The sequence below is a fragment of the Ambystoma mexicanum genome, chromosome 12, assembly GCF_040938575.1.
Source record: "Ambystoma mexicanum isolate Mex_15411 chromosome 12, UKY_AmexF1_1, whole genome shotgun sequence".
NCBI classification, from domain to species: Eukaryota; Metazoa; Chordata; class Amphibia; order Caudata; family Ambystomatidae; genus Ambystoma; species Ambystoma mexicanum.
In genome coordinates, this window is record NC_090936.1 from 424,083,751 (window position 1) to 424,108,674 (window position 24,924).

The 24,924-nt window shown below is 45.6% G+C and overlaps 1 protein-coding gene across 5 annotated transcripts in view; it reads left to right on the forward strand.

Moving 5' to 3' along the window:
- Positions 1-24,924, forward strand: part of IQSEC3 (IQ motif and Sec7 domain ArfGEF 3) — a 1,249,628-nt gene that overhangs the window by 1,130,619 nt on the left and 94,085 nt on the right. For all 5 annotated transcript variants that reach the window (XM_069628576.1, XM_069628577.1, XM_069628578.1 and 2 more), the window contains one exon: positions 6,490-6,589. In XM_069628576.1, coding sequence (XP_069484677.1) covers positions 6,490-6,589 — 100 coding nt within the window. The remainder of the gene's footprint in view (positions 1-6,489; positions 6,590-24,924) is intronic.

Sequence of the window (24,924 nt, forward strand, 5' to 3'; positions counted from 1 at the left end):
TCTAGCATCCCTATAGCAACTAAATGCACTCTTTTCCTAATAAGAATTCTGAGATTCGTTATTTACAACTTTGCAAGCAAGAAGTATTTTGTCTGGCCACTAAATGATGACACACTATCTTACACATTCACGGAATGTAATCCATGGCCTGCTTCCAAGCCAATCTTTGATGCCTGTTTCCTCATACAGTCAAGAAACATCATGTTCTGATGCCATGCAGGTTGGCCAGTTGCTGGGGTACTTTCCTCCATACTACTAAACAAGTGCAGTCACTTACTGCTAATTAATTTAGTCCTTGCTTACCTACCAAGATGCACAAGACGTATTCTCTGCCACTAATATGTAGTGTGGACACAAACATGTAACTCGGTTACAGCTACTGAATGCACAGTCTTACCCAATTTGCTCGTTTATTTTTGTTTGTTAGGTCTTGTTGACCTAATTATAGCTGTACGTTTTTACCTTCTTCCCTTTTGACCTACTTACCTGAACATGAGGTGCAGGGGATGCGGTTGTGGCCCCCCGCTCCTCATGTTCAGGTATCTGCAGCCTCTGGGCTTGCAGGGGTGTCCCCTGCACTCTTAACAATGGAGGCAGGGGACATTGTTTGGGCCCCTGTTTTCAATGAACTGTCAGTTTTACTGCGGGCAGTGTGCTCGCAAACATGATTTTCAAGGGCAGATCACATACATCCGAATGCACTCTCTTACTTGAACAGATTTTAAGTTGAATTGTTCACAATTTCTCAACTTGCGTAAGTTCTGGCCCCACTCCCGACTACTCAAGGGTGGGGCACTGATTTCCAGCTGCTGAATGCAATCTCCTCTTGATTGCCAAGAACTAGAACTTTTTCTCTGCAACTAGTATTTGGTCTGGCCATAACAAGACAACACAGTTACAGCCTCTCAATGCACTATCTGGCCTGAAATAAATTCTACAGTTTGTTATTTGCAACTTTGCAAATTGGGAAAAGTATTGGGTCTGATCATTAGAAGAAGGCCACACTTATGTACAGCCAATAAACTATTGCATGCTGATTTAGAGCAAATGAAGGTAATATCCTGCCTTTCTCCAAATAACTCTGTGAAATTCTTCTCATATCTACAAGGAATGTCACATGGGTGTATGCCAAGCAAAGTGGTAATTGTGATGCAGTAAGGTCAGGAGTAATGACAAAAATATGTCCTATTTTTTTTTCTACCACTCTGTCAACTAAATCCTATTTTCATGTTCTACCTGTCTGTCAACCAAACCCTACTCTCATTTTCCAACTCTTCTCAACTGTAGCCTAATGTTTGTATACATCACCTTGCTAGACTCTGCCTTACTAGAGGTATACCAAAACCACACAATGCATGCCTATTTACACTTTTTATTTAGCCCAAACCACATGAAACCCTTGGATCAATCCACTGACCATTTTCAGAACAAATTGATTCCTTAAGGAATCCCAATTTTCAGGGCTTTTCAGTTCATGTCTGAAGTGTTTGGCATTCTATTGACATCCTAGACCAGTCTACACTTGCATGGGACTTTATAACTCTTGGGAGGCAGGAGATTATTATATTTAGTGGCTGTAACTGAATGTGCCATATTTCATGGCCAGGCCAAATACGTGTTGCAGGCAAAAGGCTTTACATTTCTCGGTAGGCATGAGAAAATTATGTACAGTGACTGAAGGTGATTAAGCCCTCTTTTTATGGGCAGGCCTTTGTTGTCTTCTAAGAGCTTCTGGTTAAAGGCGGTTTAGTGCTTTTAGCTAGCGGTGGCCTTGATAGTGTGTTTTGGAAACAGAGAGATTGAGGGAGATGCAGTACCCTTGTGACAGTCCCGTGCTGAGCAAGTGGGCCTCACTGCAGTGCCCAATGGGAACCCCATATACCTCCTCTGGGGCCAGCATCCTGGCGTGTAGGGGCATCCATGGCCCCTAGGGCTATGACACTTCCGGCACTTAAGGCCAAGAAGTGGACCTTGTCACCTTTTTTACCGCATTTGTCACAAAAGGTGTGCTGTAAAATGCACCATTTAAACCCATCGTTTTGCACTATGTTCTTTATATCTGCATCGCAATTCTCAGTCACTTGAAGACATTCACTAACAGCCACAGACCTTGAATTGCTTACAATGCCTGTACCCCATCAGGCCTCAAAAGCTGCCTAAGCCACTGCAGCATAATTATTGGTTCTGAGAGGGAGTATGGGGGTTGCATGGGAATAGGGGAGGGAGCACCTCCAGACAGGAGCTAGGGAAGTGAAAAGTAAAAACCCCTTGCAACACACATCAGCCATATACTTTAAGGACTGGAGACACGATATCCCCACGACTTTCCAAGCCACAACTGTTGTTCAGAGGTTGACCGAGAGAGTAGTTCATGCACTCAGTTATCAACAATCTGAGCACCATCTCCTTGGCAATCCTCATGCTTCTTGAAAATAAAACATCTTTTGGATTTTGATAATTGCCTTATTCATCTCCCAGATAGATACATTGTTTTATTGGTATGTCTTGTTCAAAAGTAAGGGCGATTCATTCTGAGATTTGATTCAGAGGTTCCATTGTTCTCTAGTAGCACCATATCAAATGTGATATATCCCTGTGCCCTGCGTGTTTGTACATGGTTTCCCTTGTACATGCAACACAGCTTGAATGATTATGGCTCAGCTGTGAGTGAAGACACAATGGGGTTCATGTGAGCTGTTGTGGGCTTTTCCATATCTTGGTTGATTTTGAAAAGATGGGCTTAGGGAGCAGCTTTAATGGCTGCGGCATGGTGCCGTGGTGGGGTCATTTTAGATATGAGCTATCAATGTTGATGTTACCTGTGCCGCTAAAGAGATGGCTGGGCTTAGGGATGTGTTGTCATGATAAGGGGGTGAATGAGCTCAGCTTGTAGATATTTGGACTGTATGAGCCATGATTGTTGGGAATTGACAGCCCAGCTCAGAATCAGACACTGGCATTAAAACATGTCATGGATCATTGGGAAAACGACTAACTTTCATGGTTCAGAGAGAAAAAATGATCTGCTAGATGGGTGGCTCTAGTGAAGATATGCCATGGTGAAGTAGTAGAGGTCAGCTGTAGAAAGACATTGAGCTATCACAGCTAGTCCATGACTACTTTTCTTAGAGGTGTCAGTAATGAGCAACAACAAAAGGCTCAGAACAATATCCCATGCATGAGAGGGAAGGATATGATATGATATTTTATTTATATTGTGTCCATACACAAATGTTCCAGGGCGCAACGAGGCAAGGGAGGGGTACAGGGGAGGAAACAAAACAATGATCTTGCTAGGCCCACTGACATTGAGAACGTGAAAGTGCAGGGGGGAGTAAAGAGGGAACGTGCAAGGGGAAGGGGAGGAGTGGAAACTGCTTAACAATTGAACAACAACAGGTAGCGTGGCCAACAGGTGGCAAGTGCAAGAATAAGGCGCAGACAGTGGGTGTCTGATAAGTGCATGAAAGGGACTGTAGGGTTGCAGATACAGATCCAAGTGCAAGGGTTGCCAGGGGGCAGTGTGGGTGTGTGGCTGGGTGGGCAGGGATCTGGGCCCGAAATCAGAGGGTGACCAGGTGCCTGGTGCAGAAACAGACAGAAATCAGCAAGGGAGAGGAAGAGAAGGCAAAAGCAAGCAAAGAGGAAGGTCCTGAGGTGCTTCTGGAACCGAAGATGGTTCTCCTCACGTTTCAGAGAGGAAGGGAGGCTGTTCCAGAGGGAGTCCCCAGCCGAGGAAAGAGATCTACCCCCTGCTCATTGCTTGGAGAAGCGACTGACCCTGAGGGAGTTGGAGGTGGAGGATTGAAGAGCTTGAGTAGGAAGGTATTTCTGAAGGGAGAGTTGAAGGTATTGTGGTCCCAGGCCCCAGAAGTCCTTGTGGACAATACAAAGGTTCTTGAACTTGATCCTTGCAGCCACTGGGAGCCAGTGAAGAGATTACAGGGCTGGAGAGAACGATCCTTGGGCTTGAATGCAAGGACAAGACTCACAGTCCGGTTCTGGATGAGTTGCAGAGGGTGGAGAGTAGAGGCAGGCAGATTTAGGAAGCGGCTGTTGCAGAAGTCCAGCCTAGAGAGAACCAGAGCTCTAGAGACAGTGAGCTTCTGAGGGAAGGTGAGGAAAGGAAGAATATCTCAGAGGATGTGCAGCTGGTAGTTTGACTTATTGGAGACGTCAGAGATGTCAGGAGAAAATGAATGTGTGGAGTCGAAGATGACCCAGACGTTCTTAGCCTCACAGGTGGGCTCACAGAGAGGACCAAGGGAGGCCAGCCAGAGAGTGACAGGAAAGGAAGGTGCAGGAATGCCGATGAGGAGGATCTCTGTCTTACTGGCATTAAGGCAGAAGTCATTGGCGGCACACCACTCCTGTATTGCAGATAGACAGTCAGAGATGAGAGAGGGAGAAGAGGTGGCAAAGGGGAGCCTGAAAACTAGCTACATGTCATCCGCATAGCACTGAAAATTGGAGCAGAGAGCAGCAATGAGGTGGGCGAGGGGTGCCAGTTATTGGTTGAAGAGCCATGGAGAGAGGTTAAACCCTGGGGAATACCACACGTGGAGAGTGAGATAGAGGAAATGAAGGACCCAAGTTGGACCTGTGAGGGTCAGTTGGAGAGGAAGGAGGTCAGCCAGGCCAGTGACTTATCAATGATACCCATATTATCACTGAGGCAGTTGAGCAGGATCACATGGTTAACCGTATCAAAGGCAGAAGAGAGATCAAGTAGGATGAGGACAGAGTGGGGATTAGCATCAAGGTTGCAGAGCAGGTCTTCACGGATGTTCAGGAGCGCAGTTTCCATGCTTCTGGCTGCTCTGAAGCCAGAACGATGTTCATGGAGACAGCCAATAGAATCAGTTTGAAGATTAAGATGGGAGATGGCCAGATTTTCCAGGAATTTGCCCAGGAAAGGAGTGATAGAGACAGTTGGCCGGGCAGAAGGGATCGGCAGGGGGTTTCTTTAGAAGAGGGTGCACAAGAGAGTGCTTCAGATAAGGGGAAGGCTCCAGAGGAGTAGGAGTGGTTGTAGAAGTCAGCCAGGGCAGGAACAAGGGTGTCAATATGGTCCTTGATGGTTTTGGATGAACAGAGGAGAACCTGTTTTGGAGAGACTTTCATAGATCGGACATGTATGGAAATCTCATCAGGGGACAACAGAGGAAAGGAAGAGAAAGAGGAGGAGAGTTGGCTGCCGGAGGGCCAGAGGTAGTGAAGAGAGAGGAGGGGAGGGTGGACAGCATGTCCTGAGTTTTAGAGATGAAATTAGAAGCCAGAGCCATGCAGAGGGTCTGGGAGGGGACAGGAGAAGTAGGGACTGCAGCAGGATCAGCCAGCTCCTTGCAGATTTTAAAGAGTTCAAAGAGTTGTAGAAACAATTGATAGCTGGGACAAGAACATGGTTTCATTACTTCAGAATCACAACCACAATGGCCTGATCTCCTTTTCTGCAAACTTGAATAGGGTGTTCTCGTTCAGTATTAAAAGCTTGTTGAGGAGGTGTCTTCTCAACATAATTCAATGAAAGCCCTTTCAGAGATGGAATTGTGCAGACAGCAACACACCTTTATTCTTCAGCTGGCTGGGAGCTGTAACCCATGACATAGATGTCAGTTAGCACTGCAAAGACTCAAAGCTTGTCTAGTATGAACACACTTTTATAGAAAATAAAGCATTGCACGATAAGACAATGACCTCATATTATGCTAATTAACATGACTAGGTGTTGTCCACATTTTCTGCATCACACGACATGTGTTGCAACTTTAAAAGTGGAAAATAGCAATTCTGAGTGTGACACATTTACTCCAGACTTCTTAGCACACCATCTCCAAGGTCATCTCACCTAGCTTGTCTGCTTCAGCCTACTGCCACATTTTATTTATAAAACCACTTTGAAAACCACAGATTTATTTAGGACATTTATTTAGGACAACATAAAACTGTATATTCCTACCATTTAAACTGCTGACTCACTGCCTATTGGCTTCTGTCAAGCACTCCCTTTCTGAGTTGCACACAGCACTGTATTCCTGTGCTTCCAGCACTTTTGATTTTCCATGACAGTTATGGCCTATAGCCATATGTAATGCATGATGTGACATTCATTTTGGGGAAAAGGGCTGCCTTTTGCTGACCTATATTCTATATCAGAAATGTATATTCTATGTTGATTATGTTTTGCGCAATATAAGCATGTCTTTATGTTTTTATGTTGTCCTAAATAAATGTTTGCAGTCTCACCTATGTTTGAATGTACCTGCCTATAATAAGGACAGCCTTGCTGCCTCAATGAACAATGCTTCTGAATTTTACAATGTTAGACAGGAAGACAGGGCATATGCCCTAAACTACATTTTCAACTGTCTATCACCAAAGGGGGGAGGATCTACTCCTCTTCAACCTTACGCACAGCTAGTTTGCATTGTCATGCTCCATGTCACGCTCTGACGTCTCATCACTTCAGCTGGTTCTTTGTCTTCACAGATCCTCAAGCTTTGCCCCAAGAAAAAGAGCTCATCGACCTACACCTTTTGCAAGTCTGTTGGCCTCTTGGGGATGCAATACCACCTCTATGAAAATGAATGTAAGTTTGCACAGGCTAATGGGCGCTCTGAAAATTCCTTTATGGACCTTGCAGGTACACTGAAATATTACAAGTAAAAAAGCACCAGTATTTACCGGAGGTACAGCTTATCAACATTGTCTGGGAATTTTCTAATTGTTCTTACTGCATAGAACATTTTGCAATATTGCAAGTAATGTCTGCATTCACTAATGATAGGATGTCTGCCTTTCATTTTCTACCTTTAGCCACTCCAGAATCTGTTAGAGGCTCTGGGGATATCTAACCTGATGGGGGGAGGCAGCCACTTGTCTTTTCATGCATCCTTGCTCTGTATTCTGTTTTCAAACTCATGAAGGGGGATCCCCAACCATAACGTGTCCCTTTATCCTGGGATTCCAAGCAACAGTGAAACTATGATTTTTAAATATACACAGCAATATTTAATTGTCGGTAGGTGCATTTGATTAGAGAATTAGTGAAGGAAGATGTGTGTGATTGTGGCTGCTTTTCCTGTAGGGAAGATGGACAAATAGGGCACAGCAGATTTTCGATTTGCAGGCTCACTTCTGAAAATGGAACAATGATCCAATATGTATTCTGCTCAATTCACAAATGGGCAAATGCATGTATGTCTATGGGGAGAACAGGTGCACACTTGGGATCATTTGAGTAAGTACGTGAAAACAGACATCAAAAGTTTCTTGCCTTACGTTTATGTGCACATCCCCTACCCGATTCAACAGACCCAGGGGAAGGGGCAGAGCAGAGATGGGACATTTTTGCCCCTTGAGTGCATATCTCATATTCATAGGCCTGATGTACTTTAAAATCTGATGTCATTCCCTGCCTTTCCCCTACTCGATTCGACAGACCCCGGGGACTTGGCAAAGCCGAGATGGGATATTGTTGCCCCTTGAGTGCATATCTCATATTCATAGGCCTGACATACTTTAAAATCGGAGCTAATTTCCTTCCTTTCCCCTACCCGATTCGACAGACCCAGGGGATGGCGCAAAGTTGAGATGGGACATTGTTGCCCCTTGCGTGTATTGCTGTTTTCTTGAACTACTGAAAACCTAAACATGCTTTTACACATTAGCGAAACACCCAAATGCAATTTCCAGTCAAATTTCAATTTAACATGACTGGCCCTTTAAGGACCCTCATGCAGGATTACAATGCCAGAATCAGCAGGCCTTACAATGGGCCAATACAAAACATGCTTATTGAGACCATGCTGAATACCTATGTATTCATCAAGGAAAGCCTGTGCAGCCTTGCACTGTTCACCTGGCTCCCCCACAACACACAGTTTACCTTTATGAATAGAGTGAGCTGGGCATTGTGTAATCCCCGGGAACCTCTGTGCTGGGCACATTGGGCACTGCACAGGGATGCGTATTCTCTGAATGAACTGGGCACAGAGGGTCTGACAGTTAAAAGAACATTTTCATAAAATCACTAAATAATGTTTCCAAATATTCTTGAGAACTGCCCTTTTTTGCAAATGAGAATAAACTTGCATAGCTGCTGTAATCAATCTGTCTGTGAAGATTGACGTTTTTAAGAAAATCCTAGTACACATTGCCTTACAAGGACAGCCACATAAGACATATTGAAAACACAATGCAGACATGGTCACACCTCAGCAATAGTACAGACCTCTAAAGTCCTAATACTATAATGTTAAGGTTCCATGTGTTAATATCCCCACCAAATTATTGCCATACAAAAGTATTGCTCTATTTTTGCAGCGATAATAAGCCATGGAACCTGCGGGGGATACCCCTGCAACCCCCATCATTTTTTTAATGGAGCGGGTTACACCCCCGCAAGACCCGGACCTAATAACCACATAAATTATCCCCACTAATAATATTGGCTATGGCCTTAACCCACAACCATATATATGGCGATATTATAGGTGAGGATAATATTACCTGATACCAATGTTAATGTTACTTGCTCTCACAGTACCCTGAACAGGGATGAGTGGGTCAAGACTGGTGCAGCATGTGGTTGAGCAAGTCAACTATTGTGCCAGAGGCTACTATAAAAGGTGTTCCTGAAACAGAACTCATCTACTCAACACACTATCCAACACAGTCAAATGACACACAGTGGTGAAAACGGACATCCAACAAATTAACAAATGAGATAATGCATATATACATTTGTAACCTAGTCACAACTGACATTCAGGAAATGCCCAAAGGAGTGCATTACAGAGGCAGAGAAGTAAATTAGGAATAAGAAAAACATATCCACTCAGTCAGTACCAATAGGAACAGGTAGGAGGGCTGGTGTGACCACAAATTAAGCTAACAGAGGTATGAAGAACTACAACAAAATACCCATAGTGCCAGTAAAAATAAGTAATCAAAAGGCAAGCTGGCAGGCCCCACACACGACATGCATCTGCCAACAAAGATGGCAATACAGAGTATTCGCCACTATAGTCATTGCATCCTCCCACACCCTTCAGGAATAGCATGCATAGACTGCAAAAAGCAAACAACAAGAAGTGTTGCAGTGAGTGGAGGAGACACAACACACTATGAGAATAGCAAGCATAGACTGAGCAAAGGATGCAGCCAGAAGTGGTACAGTGAGTGGAAGAGACAAACCACACTTCAAGAATAGCAAGCATAGACTGAGGAAAGCAAGCAAACAGAAGTAGCACAGTGAGTGGGCGAAACCCACCCTACTAGAAGAATAGCAAACATAGACTGCGTAAACCAAGCAGCCAAAAGTGGTACAACGAGTGGAAGAGACACACCACACTATAAGAATAGCAAGCATAGAACACATAACCCAAGCAACCATAATTGGTACAGAGAGTGGAAGAGACAGACCACACTACAAGAATAGCAATCATAGACTGTGCAAAGCAAGCCGCCAGAAGTGGTACAGTGAGTGGAAGAGATAGAACACACTACAAGAATAGCAAGCATAAGCCACGCAAAGCAAGCAACCAAAAAGGGTACAGTGAGTGGAAGAGACACACCACACTAGAAAAATAGAAAGCATAGACCGCGCAAAGCAAGCAGCATGAAATAGTACAGTGAGTGGAAGAGACACACCACACTACAAGAATAGCAAGCATAGACTGTGCAAAGCAAGCAGCCAGAAGTGGTATATTGAGTGGAAGAGACACACTACACAACAAGAATAGTAAACATAGACTGACCAAAGCTGGCAAACAGAAGTGGTACAGAGAGAAGCACCCCACTACAAGAAAAGCAAGCATAGGCTGCACAATAGACTGCATAAAGAAAGCAGCCAGAAGTGGTACAGTGAGTGGAAGAGACACACCACACTACAAGAATAGTAAGCATAGACTGCCCAAAGCAAGCACACAGACTGGTACAGAGAGAAGCACCCCACTACAAGAATAGCAAGCATAGATCATACAAAGTAAGCAACCAGAAGTGATATGGTGAGTTGAAGAGACACACCCCGTTACAAGAATAGCAAGAATAGTCTGCCAAAAGCAAGCAGCCAAACGTGGTACAGTGAGTGGAAGCGACACAACATTAGCAAGCACAGACTGCACAAAGCATACAGCCAGAAGTGGTACATTGAGTGGAAGAGACACACCACAGTACAAGAATAGTAAGCATAGACTGCCCAAAGCAAGCACACAGAGTGGTACAGAGAGAAGCACCCAACTACAGAATAGCAAGCATAGATTATACAAAGTCCGTAACCAGAAGTGGTACAGTGAGTGGAAGAGACACACCCCACTACAAGAATAGCAAGAATAGTCTGCACAAAGCAAGCAATGAGAAGTGGTACAGTGAGCGGAAGAGACACACCACACTACAAGAATACCAAGCATAGCCTGCACAAAGCAAGCAACCAGGCGTGGTATGGTGAGTGGAAGAGACACACCCCACTACACGTATAGCAAGAATAGCCTGCACAAATCAAGCAACCAGAAGTGGTACAGCGAGTGGAAGAGACACACCACACTACAAGAATAGCAAGCATAGAACACACAAAGCAAGCAAACAGGCATGTTATGGTGAGTGGAAGAGACGCACGCCACTACAAGAATAGCCTGCACAAAGGAAGCAGCCAGAAGTGGTAAAGTGAGCAGAAGAGACACACCACAATGCAAGGATAGCAAGTATAGACCACCTAAGCAACCTGAAGTGGTACAGTCAGTGGAAGAGACAGACACGCTGGTGCCCAGACAGAGCAGGAAAACACCCCTGTAAGCTTACGAAAGAAAAAAGTCTCTCCCATAGAATGGTCTCAAGCTAACATGAACCAAACATTTCAACACACACAGAATGCTAAAAATATGTCCACATAAAATGACATGAACAATGGATGCTGCACAATGGGCCAAATTCACGCCCCCACCAACAAAGACTATTTCCAAAGTCTCAAATGAGATCAGACACATTAATTGTCTTCTTGAATCTTCTATTGCATCCCACCCAAATGGACCAAAGAGAACCTGTCATCCCACTACTGATAGCACTGAGCTAGGAGCCAACACACCAAATCATTTTGTAGTCCACCAAAAGACAGTCTGTACTAACACATTTGGCCTTTATCAGCACAAGAAGGTGATAAAGAGGGCATGCCACACATTACAAGTATAACAGCTCTGACTCCCAAGATTACGGAAAGATGAACACCTTCCGAGGACTTGTGTCACCAACATTGATAGCAGAACATCTCAGGCAATTTGTGGGTTTGCAGTGTGGAATTGCCAAGGGTATCTCACCATTATAGATGAGCATAAGACTCAATGGTTGCTTACTATGGGGCATCTAAAATCCACAAGGTACCAGCCAATGGTTCTGCAAGCAACGTCTAACCACAACCAGTCATCTTTCAGCAGCTTCATCCAGGGTTTTCCAATTCTGCAATTTCTTAAAATGACTTCAGACCATAGATACCGTTAAACATTTTAATTGGAAATATTGATTGTCAGCTAGTCAGAAATTCAATTCTAAAGTTTGTATCTTTTTTTGAAAATTAGATTTTATTGGCATTTAGGTTATAACATCATACATTAACAATCACAGCATATCTTTTTGTTTCGCTTTTAACAATACCACCCCTCCCTTAGCCATGGACCAATCAATTGTTGTTACTTCCGGGGTCGGACCAACTGAGCGTTTTTTCCCTTCTTGTTCAGAGTAGCTCTACTGTGCATGCTTGAACGATGGGCTCTTCCACCATCGTTTTAGCTTGTTCATCACCGGCCCCTCACCCCACCCTCACCACATTCCCCCCCAAACCTATAAGCTGCCAGTCCGATTCCTTTGATGTTCCCAACAACGTCAGGAAGACCATCCATATTTCTCAAAAAAGGGCAGCCACTGTCCCTCTATGTTCGACTTAGATTCATCAATAAGCTGAGTTAAGAACTCCATATCATAAATTGCATGGACTTTAGCAATCCATTCCTTCTCCCCAGGCATACGCAGAGTTTTCCATCTCTGGGCCAGACACCATCTGGCCACCACCAACATGACCTGGAGCATATGGTCATGTATCTCACCAAGGTTACCCTCCACCTCCACCCCGAAAAGAAGAAGCCAGGGAGACAAGGTCCTCGCTTTCCCATCAACCTCTTTTATCCAGGATAAGACCTCTGCCCAGTACATCTGCACCAATGGGCACATCCACCACATGTGCACATAGTCCCCTTTTGTGACACGACATTTCCAACAGTGCAAGTCCTATCCCTCCCTCATGCAGGCTATCCTCTGTGGGTGGTAATGCCATCTGTGTAGCAATTTTAGGGCCTGGTGGTGGTACTGGAGTGAGGCAGTAGAGTGATTTTCCTGTCTGCACATGACGGTCCATCTCGTATCATCAATGTCTTCACCTAGGTCTTTCCCCCATTGCACCTGTGCGGGCAGTGGGTCCCTTGGGGCCACCAAAAGCAGGAGTCTATAGAGTCTGAATATTGCCCCCTTGGATTCCTTATGTGAGATCAAGAACCTTTCAAAATCGGTTAGGTCCCCTCTAAGGATGTCCCATTTGTCTTCAGTGAGGACCCCCTTTAGTTGCAGATAACGGAAGGCGGAAGGGTTGCCCATGCCCAGGGCCTCCTCTAGCTCCATCAAGGACATGAAAATTCCCCGGCCCACAGCTGACCTGCTCTACTAAGACCAGCCTCATACCACTGTTAGAATGCGAGTGGTTCCACTATGCCATCCCTGTGCAGGGGTGCCCAGATGCAGCTCTAAAGAGAGGGCCATGTTGTGAGTCACCTATATTCGCCTCCCTCCTTCCACACCAAACACAAGACACCCAACACCGGGTGTCACAGGACCCTCCCTCGGATACGCGTCTTGGGGACCCACAACCATTCGTCCAATGTGACTGGGGATACAACCTTGTTATCCATCGCTACCCATTGTTTCCCGGACCCGGGATGAAGTGATCCACCAGAATTCGTAACTGAGAGTCCCTGTAGTGTATCTCTAGATCTGGGAACCCAACTCCCGGTTCCTCCTTTGGCTTTGTCAGTACCTCGTAAGAGATTCTGTGTTTTTTGCCCACCCAGAGGTAGCGCAATAGGGTCCGCCTAACCACCACCTGAAACGGCTTGGATACCTGTGTTGGAAGCATCCGAAACAAAAATAAAAATTGGGGAGGACTACCATTTTCACCGAGTTGAGACGTGCCATCCACGCTTGTTGTCTCTCTTAACAGCAGACCATATGTGGAGGAAATGACAAGCAAAAAGATCTCTGGCATCCTGTGTCATCTGAACCCCAAGGTAGCAAAACCTATTTCTCCGTATTGGGTATGGGAGCCCTTCCACATACTTCCCTTCAGCAGTTGACAGGTTGCCTGCCACGAAAGCCACCGACTTCCCCAAATTAATCTTATACCCTGGCAGGTCCCCATACCTGTCCAGACTGCTCAAGATACCTGGCACAGACTGGGATGGGTTAGTGACATAGAGTAACACGTTATCCACAAACAGACTGATTTTGCAGTGCGTGTTCCCCACATTAACCCCCCTGATCCCTCTATCCTCCTGAATAGACACCGCCCAAAGCTCCATAACCAATGCGTAGATGATCGGGGACAGGGGGCAAACCTGTCTCGTGCCTCTCCCCAAAGGAAACAACCCCAATTCATTGCCATTCACAACTACCCTTGCCGAGGGGTTAGAGTATAGGGCCAACATCCAGCCCAACCATCTCGGGCTCATCCCCAGGGACACAAAGACTTCCCCCATAAAGGCCCAACTCACCCTGTTGAAGGCCTTTTCGGGATCCAAAGCCAACAGGAGAACCCCCTCCTCCCAGGCTGCCCTCGTGTTGAGCACGTGGGTGGTCTTACACATGCTATCTGCTCCCTGTCTGTTCAACAGGAATCCCGCCTGATCGGGGTGTACCAACTGGGGGAGATATCTCTCTGAACGTGACGCCAGAATCCTGACAAAGATCTTTGCATCCACGTTTAGGAGGGAGATCGGCCTATACGATTCGCATTCCGTCGGATCCTTGCCAGCTTTAGGTATCACCGCGATTAGGGCCTGGAGGAATGTGGGTGGTTTCGAATACCATCCCCTGATTTGATTGAACATTTTTGCCATTGGTTTCACCAGGACAGCTTGGTATTGCTTAAAGAATTTGGCTGTAAAGCCATCACTCCCAGGGCCTTCCCTGTCTTCAGCTTTTTGATATTAAAGTTTGTATCTTGATTTCCCATAGTTCATTCAGACACTGTTTAAATGGAAGTAGCACGATTACCTTCACGTTCATGAATCATAATAATAATAATCATTATTATTATTAAGAATATTATTTCTGTTATTTCATATCACCATATGTTAGATTCCTCCCGTTGCTCAGTGCTGCAAAGCAGACGTTAATATGACCTAAGATAATGGACGCCGGGCTGCATGCAGCATCGTCAGCATTCTTCTGACAATCAGTTTTCCATTTGCTTCTAGGAACCTTGCCTTCCAATTCCATCATGAAGCATTTCTACTGGTAGACACGTTCTCCATTGACTCCAGGAACTTTGCCCTCAAGTTCCAGCATGCAGCACTTCTGCATGTAAGCTCATCCTTTGTTGGCTCCAGGAACTTTACCCTCAAGTTTCACCATGCAGCACTTCTGCATGTAATCTCATCCTTTGTTGGCTCCAGGAACTTTGCTCTTAAATTCCAGCATGCAGCACTTCTGCATGCAATATCCTCCTTTGTTGGCTCCAGGAACTTTGCTCTTAAATTCCAGCATGCAGCACTTCTGCATGTAATCTCATCCTTTGTTGGCTCCAGGAACTTTGCTCTTAAATTCCAGCATGCAGCACTTCTGCATGCAATATCCTCCTTTGTTGGCTCCAGGAACTTTGCTCTTAAATTCCAGCATGCAGCACTTCTGCATGTAATCTCATCCTTTGTTGGCTCCAGGAACTTTGCTCTTAAATTCCAGCATGCAGTACTTCTGCATGTAATATCCTCTTTTGCTGGATCCAGGACTTTGCTCTCAAGTTCCAGCATGCAGCACTTCTGCATGTAATATCCTCTTTTGTTGGCTCCAGGAACTTTTATCTTAAGTTCCAGCATGCAGCACTTCTGCATGTGATCTCATCCTTTGCTGGATCCAGGACTTTGTTCTCAAGTTCCAGCATGGAGCACTTCTGCATGTAATATCCTGTTTTGTTGGCTCCAGGAACTTTTATCTTAAGTTCCAGCATGCAGCACTTCTGCATGTGATCTCATCCTTTGCTGGATCCAGGACTTTGCTCTCAAGTTCCAGCATGCAGCACTTCTGCATGTAATCTCATCCTTTGTTGGCTCCAGGAACTTTGCTCTTAAATTCCAGCATGCAGCACTTCTGCATGTAATATCCTCCTTTGTTGGCTCCAGGAACTTTGCTCTTATATTCCGGCATGCAGCACTTCTGCATGTAATCTCATACTTTGTTGGATCCAGGAACCCTGCTCTTAAATTACAGCATGTAGAACTTCTGCATGTAATATCCTCTTTTGTTGGCTCCAGTAACTTTTATCTTAAGTTCCCACATGCAGCACTTCTGCATGTAATCTCATCCTTTGCTGGATCCAGGACTTTGCTCTCAAGTTCCAGCATGCAGCACTTCTGCATGTAATATCCTCTTTTGTTGGCTCCAGGAACATTTATCTTAAGTTCCAGCATGCAGCACTTCTGCATGTGATCTCATCCTTTGCTGGATCCAGGACTTTGCTCTCAAGTTCCAGCATGTAGCACTTATGCATGTACGCTCATCCTTTGTTGGCTCCAGGAACTTTTATCTTAAGTTTCAGCATGCAGCACTTCTGCATGTGATCTCATCCTTTGCTGGATCCAGGACTTTGCTCTCAAGTTCCAGCATGTAGCACTTCTGCATGTACGCTCATCCTTTGTTGGCTCCAGGAACTTTGCTCTTAAGTTCCAGCATACAGCTCTTCTACTTGTATCCTCTTTCTGAGTTGGCTCTAGGAGCCTTGATTGCAAGACCCAGCATGCAATGCTTCGAGTTGTGATCTCTTAGTATTCTTTGGGAACTTTGCCCTAAAGTTCATACTTGCACATTTTCTACTTGTCATTTCTTTCTCAGTTTGCTGTAAGAACCTCGACTTCAAATTCCAGCATGTAGCATTTGTACTCGCAATTTCATTGTCATTGGGCCCTAGGAACTTTTTCTCCCAATTCCAGCTTCCAGTCCTTTTACATTTCATTATTTTTCTAATTGGTTGTGGGAACTTTCTCTCTCAGTTCCACCTGGTGCTCGGACTCATTTTATCCACATTTGTAATTCCTTAATGAATTGGGCTTGCTCTGGTTTTCCTCTGTGACTTACTGTAGTCCTATAGACTCCCACTAATTATTCTCTTTTGACACTGGTAAGTGTCCATGAACCCCACTCTGGTCCTGGGCCTACTCGCTGCTCCTCTCCATCTCCCGGTCTGGTCCTCTCCCTCACACCTCCCAGTTGTGCAAACCTTTGATGGCTCTGTTTGCGTCCAGCATCTGCTGTTCCTCTTCTGCCTTTCTTTCTCGACCCCTCTCAGTAGTGCCTCGCATTCCTCCCTTCTTGGTGGGTCCTCGTTGCTACCCATGTGCTCACACTGGCATTCATCACCTTTCTTCAACTTGCCTTGTCTTCCTTAACTCTACACGGTTTTGCCCCAAACAGAAGCACTAAAACTACTTCAGGAAGCGATTATCAGTCATTTCTCTGTCCTTTTCGCTCGCCCATGGTGCAGCTGGTTGTGTCACATGACTATGTCCATGGAAGAAAGACTCATCACTCCATGTTTTGCTTTGATGTTGCAGAGTGCTCATCTCAACATCTATCTAATTAACAGAATCAACTTAGTGGTGCCATCTTTTTTTTTTATTCTGGCCGCACTCTTGAAGGATAGAGATACTCAAAGTGTTTGATCATAATTTGCTAAAAATTAATGTGTTGAACTTAATCAAGTGATTACAAAAAGCAAGTTGACCCTGTTGTGATATGGCTGAACAGTACTAAACGAACTGTCCATTAGATGAGAATTAAAGCCCAATTAGTTGTCCACAAATATCATCAATAAAAGTTATCAGTTCATCAACCATAAATGAAAAACATTAAATCAGGATTTAAAAGTGAACACACCAGCCATTGTAACTGAGTGAATGCCTTAGGCCCAGCATCCTACAGGAAAAACAGTTTCCTGGGATGAATAGCTACATGGGCATTTTCTTTTTACCCTGAACCTGTTTCCAATAGTACCTAGAGTTTTTAAAAACATCACAACCTAACCCCCAAACTCCCTTTCTCCCCTCACCCCCTTGTCACTAACAGGGCAATTAGCCTAATGGAGACAGGCTCTCAGGACCTTCTTCCCGCCCCATCTAATGAAATCCCCAGAGCGGATATTGCACAGTGGTGACCAGTTTTGTTTGCACTTTCATGCAAAAGGTTCCCCTCCGAGGAATATGCAAAATGTTTGAGACATGTGGAAAACATATGCAAAAGCTAGCAGCTGCCGGTGAACACCTTTTTTACAGTGTGTTTGAGAGACATTGTGAAAGCATCCTACAACCCTTACCAATGTATAGGGAATTCCAGTGGGATCTGACTGCTCTTACCAAGTAGACTACGCAGGTGGATTTCGTTGTCCTCTAATGGTGTGCTGACAGCTTGACTACGTCATTCTGGCAGTAAACCTGACGTATTTGGCAGGTGGATTGAAAAAACTGCAAGATGTGTGAAGTCCTAAAAGCTCCACAAAGCCAGCTGCTAAATCCTGGAAAATCCTGCGGACCATGCAAAATGGTGGTAAAAGTGCACCACCACTTTGACCGGCACTTATTTCTGATCCTTCGGTGCATTGAAAATAACGGCCGTCATCAGAGGTACCAGCATCAGCAGGATGGGAAAATGAGAATGGGTCAGAAGAGAACTGTAAGACAAGACCAGATCAGACGTGGTGCCAGAATCATCAGGAATGTAACAGAGGGTCTGCTGAAAGATGGTGCGAGCATCTGGACAGGAAAATAATACTACTCCTGTATCATTTCATGCTGGATTCCCCCCATTTCTAAACATTTGTTAGCACTGTTATAATAGATGTCATTAATACCCCAATTTGCGGTACTCGGTTTATCCAGCTCGGAAGGATGAAAGACTGAACCATCAGGATTCAAACATGTGAAGTGCATGCTTGGCAGCACAGGACTCGAAAGGTATCCACTCGGGCAAAAAGACCCCGCTCAGAGATGGTGCAGGCATCAAGACAGCACAATAAGACCGGGTCAGAGGTGATCTGCCCATTTGGATAACTGCAAATTAAGACAAAAGTGGTAATTTTCTGGGTCCTGTGGATCGGTAAACATAGGAGTTAAAGTGTCAAGCATAGTTAGGGAGCAGGATGGACTAAACATGTCCACCTGCTTTTGTCGCTCCAACAGATGCAGTTGCATTACTACCAACATGGATTTTCATACTGATGGTAATGCAATGGAGTCCGATTGAATCGGCATGAAATTACCACCAGGTAAAGGCAGGTGGATTCCATAGGAATCCATTGTAAATTCCTCCAGTAATTATTAATTACGGCAAGCATTTACACTTTTCTACGAACGTAATGTAAAGTGTTAGGGTGATTTTGCCTGTGTTTTATTTTTCCAATATGTGGTGGTAAAGTTCAAGATGGTACAGAGTGCAACTTTATCACTTAAGTGCAAAGAGAAGTGGTCCCCACCTTGCAATTTACTCTTTTAAATCCAAATGACAACCTAGGTTCAGAGGGGGTGCAAGGATCAGCAGGACCGTAAAAAGGAGACTGGGTCAGAAGCAGTGCACATCAGGTGAAATGTATGTATTACCAGGTTACAGGTGGTGCAATAATCATTGCAGTAAAATAGGACAGGGTCAGAACTGGTGCAGACTTTAGGACAGTAAAAGAAAACAAGATCAGAGTTAGAGCGAGGGGGCCCACACCACTCAAGTGGCGGTTGAGGGGATTCGCCCCCGAGAATTTCTTTTAAATAATGGGTGAAAATGGTGCATTTTAGAGCTCACATTTTAGACGAATTGGGTAAACAGCCTCACTGTGAAAATTGAATTTAGAAGTGTGAACAATTAGCCTCACTGTGAAAATTGAATTAGCCTCACTGTGAAAATTGAATAGAGAAGTGTAACCAATAGCCTCACTGTGAAACTTGCAGTTAGAAGTGTGCCCAATAACCTGTGTGAAAGTTGCAATTAGAAGTGTGTCCAATAGCCTCGCTGTGAAAGCTGTATTCAGAAGTGTGCCCAATAGCCTCTCCTGAAAGTTACATTTAGAAGTGTGCCCAATATCCTGTGAAAGCTGATTATAGAAGCATGCCCAATAGCCTCTCCGGGTAATTTGCATTTAGAAGTGTGTCCAGTATTATCTGAGAAAGGTGCATTTAGAAGTGTGCCCAATAGTCACTCTGTGAATGTTGATTTTAGAAGTGTGCCTAATAGACTCTCTGTGAAAGTTGAATTACAAGTGCACACAACATCCCCTGTGGAAAGTTGCATTCGGTAATGTACAGAGTAGCCTCCATGTGAAAGTTGCAACCAGAAATGTGCCAAATAGCCCTTCTGTGACAGTTGACTTTAGAATTGTGCCCAGTAGCCTCCCAGTGAAAGTTACATTCAGAAGAGTGCTCAATACCCTCTGTGAAAGCAGATTATAGAAGTGTGCCTAAAGCCTCTCCGTGAAAGCTGATTATAGCCACTCTCAGCCAGTGATATCAATGAATTTATAAAGTGCAATAAACCATAAGTCGCACTTGAAACTACACCTAACAACTACTAAGTGGCTCCATAGTTTGCCTTCCCTGGACTCTTTGATTCCTGGTTCCCGGACCCTCGCTTCCTCCCCCTATCTTCCCTTCCTCCTTATCCTGTCTTGAATCCCGGATCCCGTGTAACAACTACTAAGCATGAGTGCACCTACTCCACCAAAGTCTGTTGTAAACAAGCACCATGGACCGTCCCCCCTTCCCGATGTGCCTTCCCTCCCGTCCCACCCCCCCACCCATATCAACCCACCCTCCTTCGCATTCCCTACCATTCCCCTCTCCAAACACCAAGCCAGAGGGGCATGATGGCGTGCCAACCACTCTAAGACCACTCCTCCCCCGAATCCCACCACCGACCAGCCAAGGATAACCATTCCCGCTCCCATCACTATCATACCAGAGACATCCCGCCCTGCAAACATCCACCCTAACACCACCCCCTATGACACACTCTCTGGTTGACGGTTTAGACGCGATGAACCTCCAACCCCACATAAATGGCCCGACTCACTATAAAGGACACACTCTTGATGCCATCTTTAGCTCCAACACCAGGATTCATTTAAACCCACCCACCCCTATCATCTGGTCCGATCACTTCATTCTCTCTTTCACCATTCACTCACCTGACCCCCTTCCCGTATTTGAATCCGAACCTCCGAATCGATGCAAATGCTGGAAAAACTAATAATCGTGCCGGACCTAGCCGACGCCCTCCTCCAATCTCCACCACCTACCTGCCAACTCAATTAACTAACCCCTGACACCTTCGACTCGTGGCTCAACGCATCTCTGATGCGGCTCACACCCTCTTGCAAACCATCAACACGCCTTGGCCTTTTCCTCAAATGGTTCACTCCAGAGCTGAAGACCACTAAACAACTATATAAATACCTAGAACATAAATGGCAGAATAACAAAACCCAGGAGAGCAAGGCCACCTTGACCCGGCACCTCTATCAGTACAAGGCCGAAATCCGGAAAGCAAAAAAAGCCCACTACAACCCCCGAATCCCAAACTGCAAAAATCCAAGCAAAGAACTCCACAAAATCATCTCCGAATTCTCCAAACCCGCTTGAACCACGACCATCCCGATCCCCTCCCAATCACTGTGTGACTCACTCTCCCTCCACTTTTACACCACAGCTCTCGAAAGAACAAATACTCTAGCCACCAAAATAGCTCTCTTACACCCACCAGACAATACTCCCCACATACCGCCCAGTCCATCTGCTGCGACCTCTACACAACCAACGTTCAAATCCTTTAATCCAATATCCCCAGAGCAATTTCTCAAACTTCTATCCACCCGCAAACCATCTGGCTCTCCACTGGACCCTTGCCCAGCCACAACCCTCAAAGAAATTTTCGCTTCCACCTGCGCAGGAGAACATACAAGATCCATCATGAATGCCTCCTTATCCTCTGGTATCTTTCCCGATGCATTCAAAACGGTTCATGTCAAACCTCTAATTAAAAAACCTTTGCTCGACCCTCTCGAGCCCAAAAACTACCGCCCCATCTCAAACACCAGGTTCTTTGCCAAACTCATTGACCGAACCGCCTACTCCCAACTAAATGCCTTTGTCGAAGCCAACAACATCCTTGATCCCGCACAATCAGGTTTCAGAGCCCGTCACGGAACTGAAACCACCCTAACCTCAATCTGGGATGACCTTAAAATGACAGCAGACTCCGCGGGATGCGCCGCACTAATCCTTCTTGACCTATCCTCTGCCTTTGACACAATCAATCACTCAATCCTCCTAGACCACCTCCACTCCCTAGGAATCCGTGGAACCGCTCGTAAGTGGATAGCTTCATTTCTCAAAGATAGGTACCAAATAACGACCCTCTCCACCTATTCCTCCCAAGCCAGACCAGTTGACACACGAGTCCCACAAGGAGCATGCCTATCCGCTCTCCTATTCAATCTCTACTTGACCACCCTCCCACCGATAATTCGTTCACACAACATCCTGTGCTACAACTACGCCGACGACACTCAACATGTTGTAAAACTCCTGAACTCGAAACCCAACTCCCGACCTGGCCTCCTGCCTCCTTGACATAGAACTCTGGATGTCCCAAAGCCACCTCTTGCTAAACCCCTCCAAAACGGAAATCATGGTATGTGGCAACTCAGAATTTCTTCCGCACCCGCAACTCTGGCCATCCCCCATGGTCAACTCACTGACCCCCTCCAACTCAGTGAAAAATCTTGGATGCACCATTGACTCTGATCTAACACTCTCGCGCAAAGTCAACGTCTCAAAGTCCTGCCACTACCACCTTAAAACACTTAGGCGCATCTTTCCATATCTCTCCTTTCCCAACAGACTCTCCGCAGTCCAATCAATCGTTATATCAAGACTGGACTAAGCAAACCCCCTATACCTCGGAGTCCACGCGTACCAACTGAATAAACTCCAAAGGGCACAAAATGTGGCTGCCAAATTGCTACTTGCGCTCGGCCCGAGAGACCACATCTCCCCAGCTCTTAAAACGCTGCACTGGCTTCCAGAAGCCCGAAGGGTGACCTTCAAAACCTTATGCATATCCGATCGAGCACTGCATAAAACCGGTCCCCAATATCTTCAAGACAAGCTAAAACCCTACCACCCCCCTCGCACCCTAAGATCAAGCTCAGCCGGCCTCCTAGTCATACCTAAAACAAACTCAGTCAGGTTAGGAAGATCATCTTTCTCAACCTTGGCCCCCATGCTGTGGAACTCACTCCCACCCCACATCCGCCTAACGGAGGATTTAGAGTCTTTCCGCAAACTGCTGAAAACCTGGCTCTTCCCCTAAAACCTACCGGGACCAAACTAACACAAACAGACTCACAGCATCTCAATGACACCAATCCAACAAACTGCCTGATCCAAGAAATTGACAGCTAATAACCCTTAATATAAACTAGAAGGACAAACAGAATTAAACAAACAAAGTAGATAAGAGCAGTGAAATGGCTAGAAAGTGTAAATCATACGGAATCAGTAACAAGAATTAAACTCCTAAAATAGATAGAATGCATGTGGAGTGAATGAAGTGAATGGCGTGGATGAAATAATTAGAATGGATGAAGTAGGTCAAACAGATGAATGCGCTGAGTGGAAGAATGCATGAATAGAAGAACAGATAACTATATAGTTCAAATGAGTGTGGAAATTGAATGAATATGTAGATCGGATGAGTGTATAGAACAGATAATCATGTTTAACGGATAGGTATGTAGAGCGGATGAGCGTGTAGCGCAGACGAGTGCGTAAATACAGAGAAGCGAGTAGAACGCAGGAATGCGTAAACCTGAAGAAATGTGCAGATCGGATGAGCATAATCCAGATGAGTGTGTACAACAGATGAGTATGTGGAGCGGATGAGTATGTAGAGCGCACAAGTGTGGTTAGCGGATGAATACGGAAGTGCGGAAGAGTGTAGACTACCAGAGCAGATGAATGTACAGACCTGGCGAACTTATAGAACGGATGGGTGCATAGAGCACATGAGTGTATAGGGCCGATAAGTGTATAGGGCCGATAAGTGTATAGAGGCGATGAGTGTATAGGGCCGAGGTGTGTATAGGAGCGCAGGGGTGTATGGAGCGCAGGGGTGTATGGAGCGCAGGGGTGTATTAAGCGGAGGGGTTTATGAAGAGGATGAATATGCAGAGCAGATGAAGGTCTAGAACAGATGAGTGTAGAGATGAATATATAGAACAGGATATTACTGTTGGAAGCGTGGAAAACACGAGTGCCTAAAATGGATGAGCGCGTGAAGCGGATGAGCGCGTGGAGGGGATGAATACATGGAGGGGTGAGTGCGTAGAGGGGGTGAGTGCGTAGAGGGGGTGAGTGCGTAGAGGGGGTGAGTGCGTAGAGGGGGTGAGCGCGTAGAGGGGGTGAGCACGTAGAGGGGGTGAGCACGTATAAGAGGTGAATGCATAGTAAAGCAAAGGAGTACCTGGAGCGAACGTGTGCTTGGAGCGATCGTATAGCCTGAGTGAACTGACGTGTTGCGTAGATCAGACGAGTACGTAGAACGAACGAGCACAGATGCATCCAGTACTGATGAGTACATAGAATGGATGAATACATAGAGCTACTGAATGCATAGAGCAAGAAGCAGACAGGAGTGCATACGTGGGGCAGACAAGACTGCATGCGTGGGGCAGACAAGACTGCATGCGTGGGGCAGACAAGACTGCATGCATGGGGCGGACAAGACTGCATGTGTGGGGCGGACAAGACTGCATGCATGGGGCCAGTAGGGCATGTGTGGGGCGGCCAGTAGGGCATGCGTGGGGCGGCCAGTAGGGCATGCATGGGGCAGACAGTAGGGCATGCGTGGGGCAGACAAGAGTGCATGCACGGGGCAGACTAGAGCACGCGGGGCGGACCGGAGTATATTGGACCAGACTGGAGTGTGCGAGTGAATGGGAGTGCACGCTACGGACTGGAGCACATAGAATTGCGTGACGTATATAGTATGGTCTGGAATGCAGAGACCGTTGAATGAGCATATAACCCATCATATCACACCACCACGCTTACTCTCTCCTTTACATCACCACTCAACTAGAACACAGAGATACTATGACACCATTCGGTATAACTGTTCTCATATAAACATCCGCTGCTTACTCCACATCACTCTAAGTAAACACTGCTGGTTTCACACCCCCCAGCCAGGCGTTCTCCTCAGGCCTAGCGCAGCCACAACCGCTCTGGATAAAAACCTACCAGAACAAACACATTCTCCTGATTATCTCTCAACCACCACACCTACCGCTAAGAAGCAGCTATTACACAAATACTGCATGAGCTGCACACATACCCGGTGCTCACATACACCTTTGACTCTCTCTACTCTCTCTACTGATCTGAACTTCGGTTCCCAAGGGCGTTCAACCTACCAGCGCCTTCAGACCATACCAATGGTATATAAGGCGCTATAAAAGTGCAAAATAACATAACATAACATAACATAAAAAGCCAAACAGTTTTCAATTGGGTTTTGTAGGGTAAATCATGGAAAAAAATCCAATAGATGCAAGTCACCAACAGTGCACAGGAG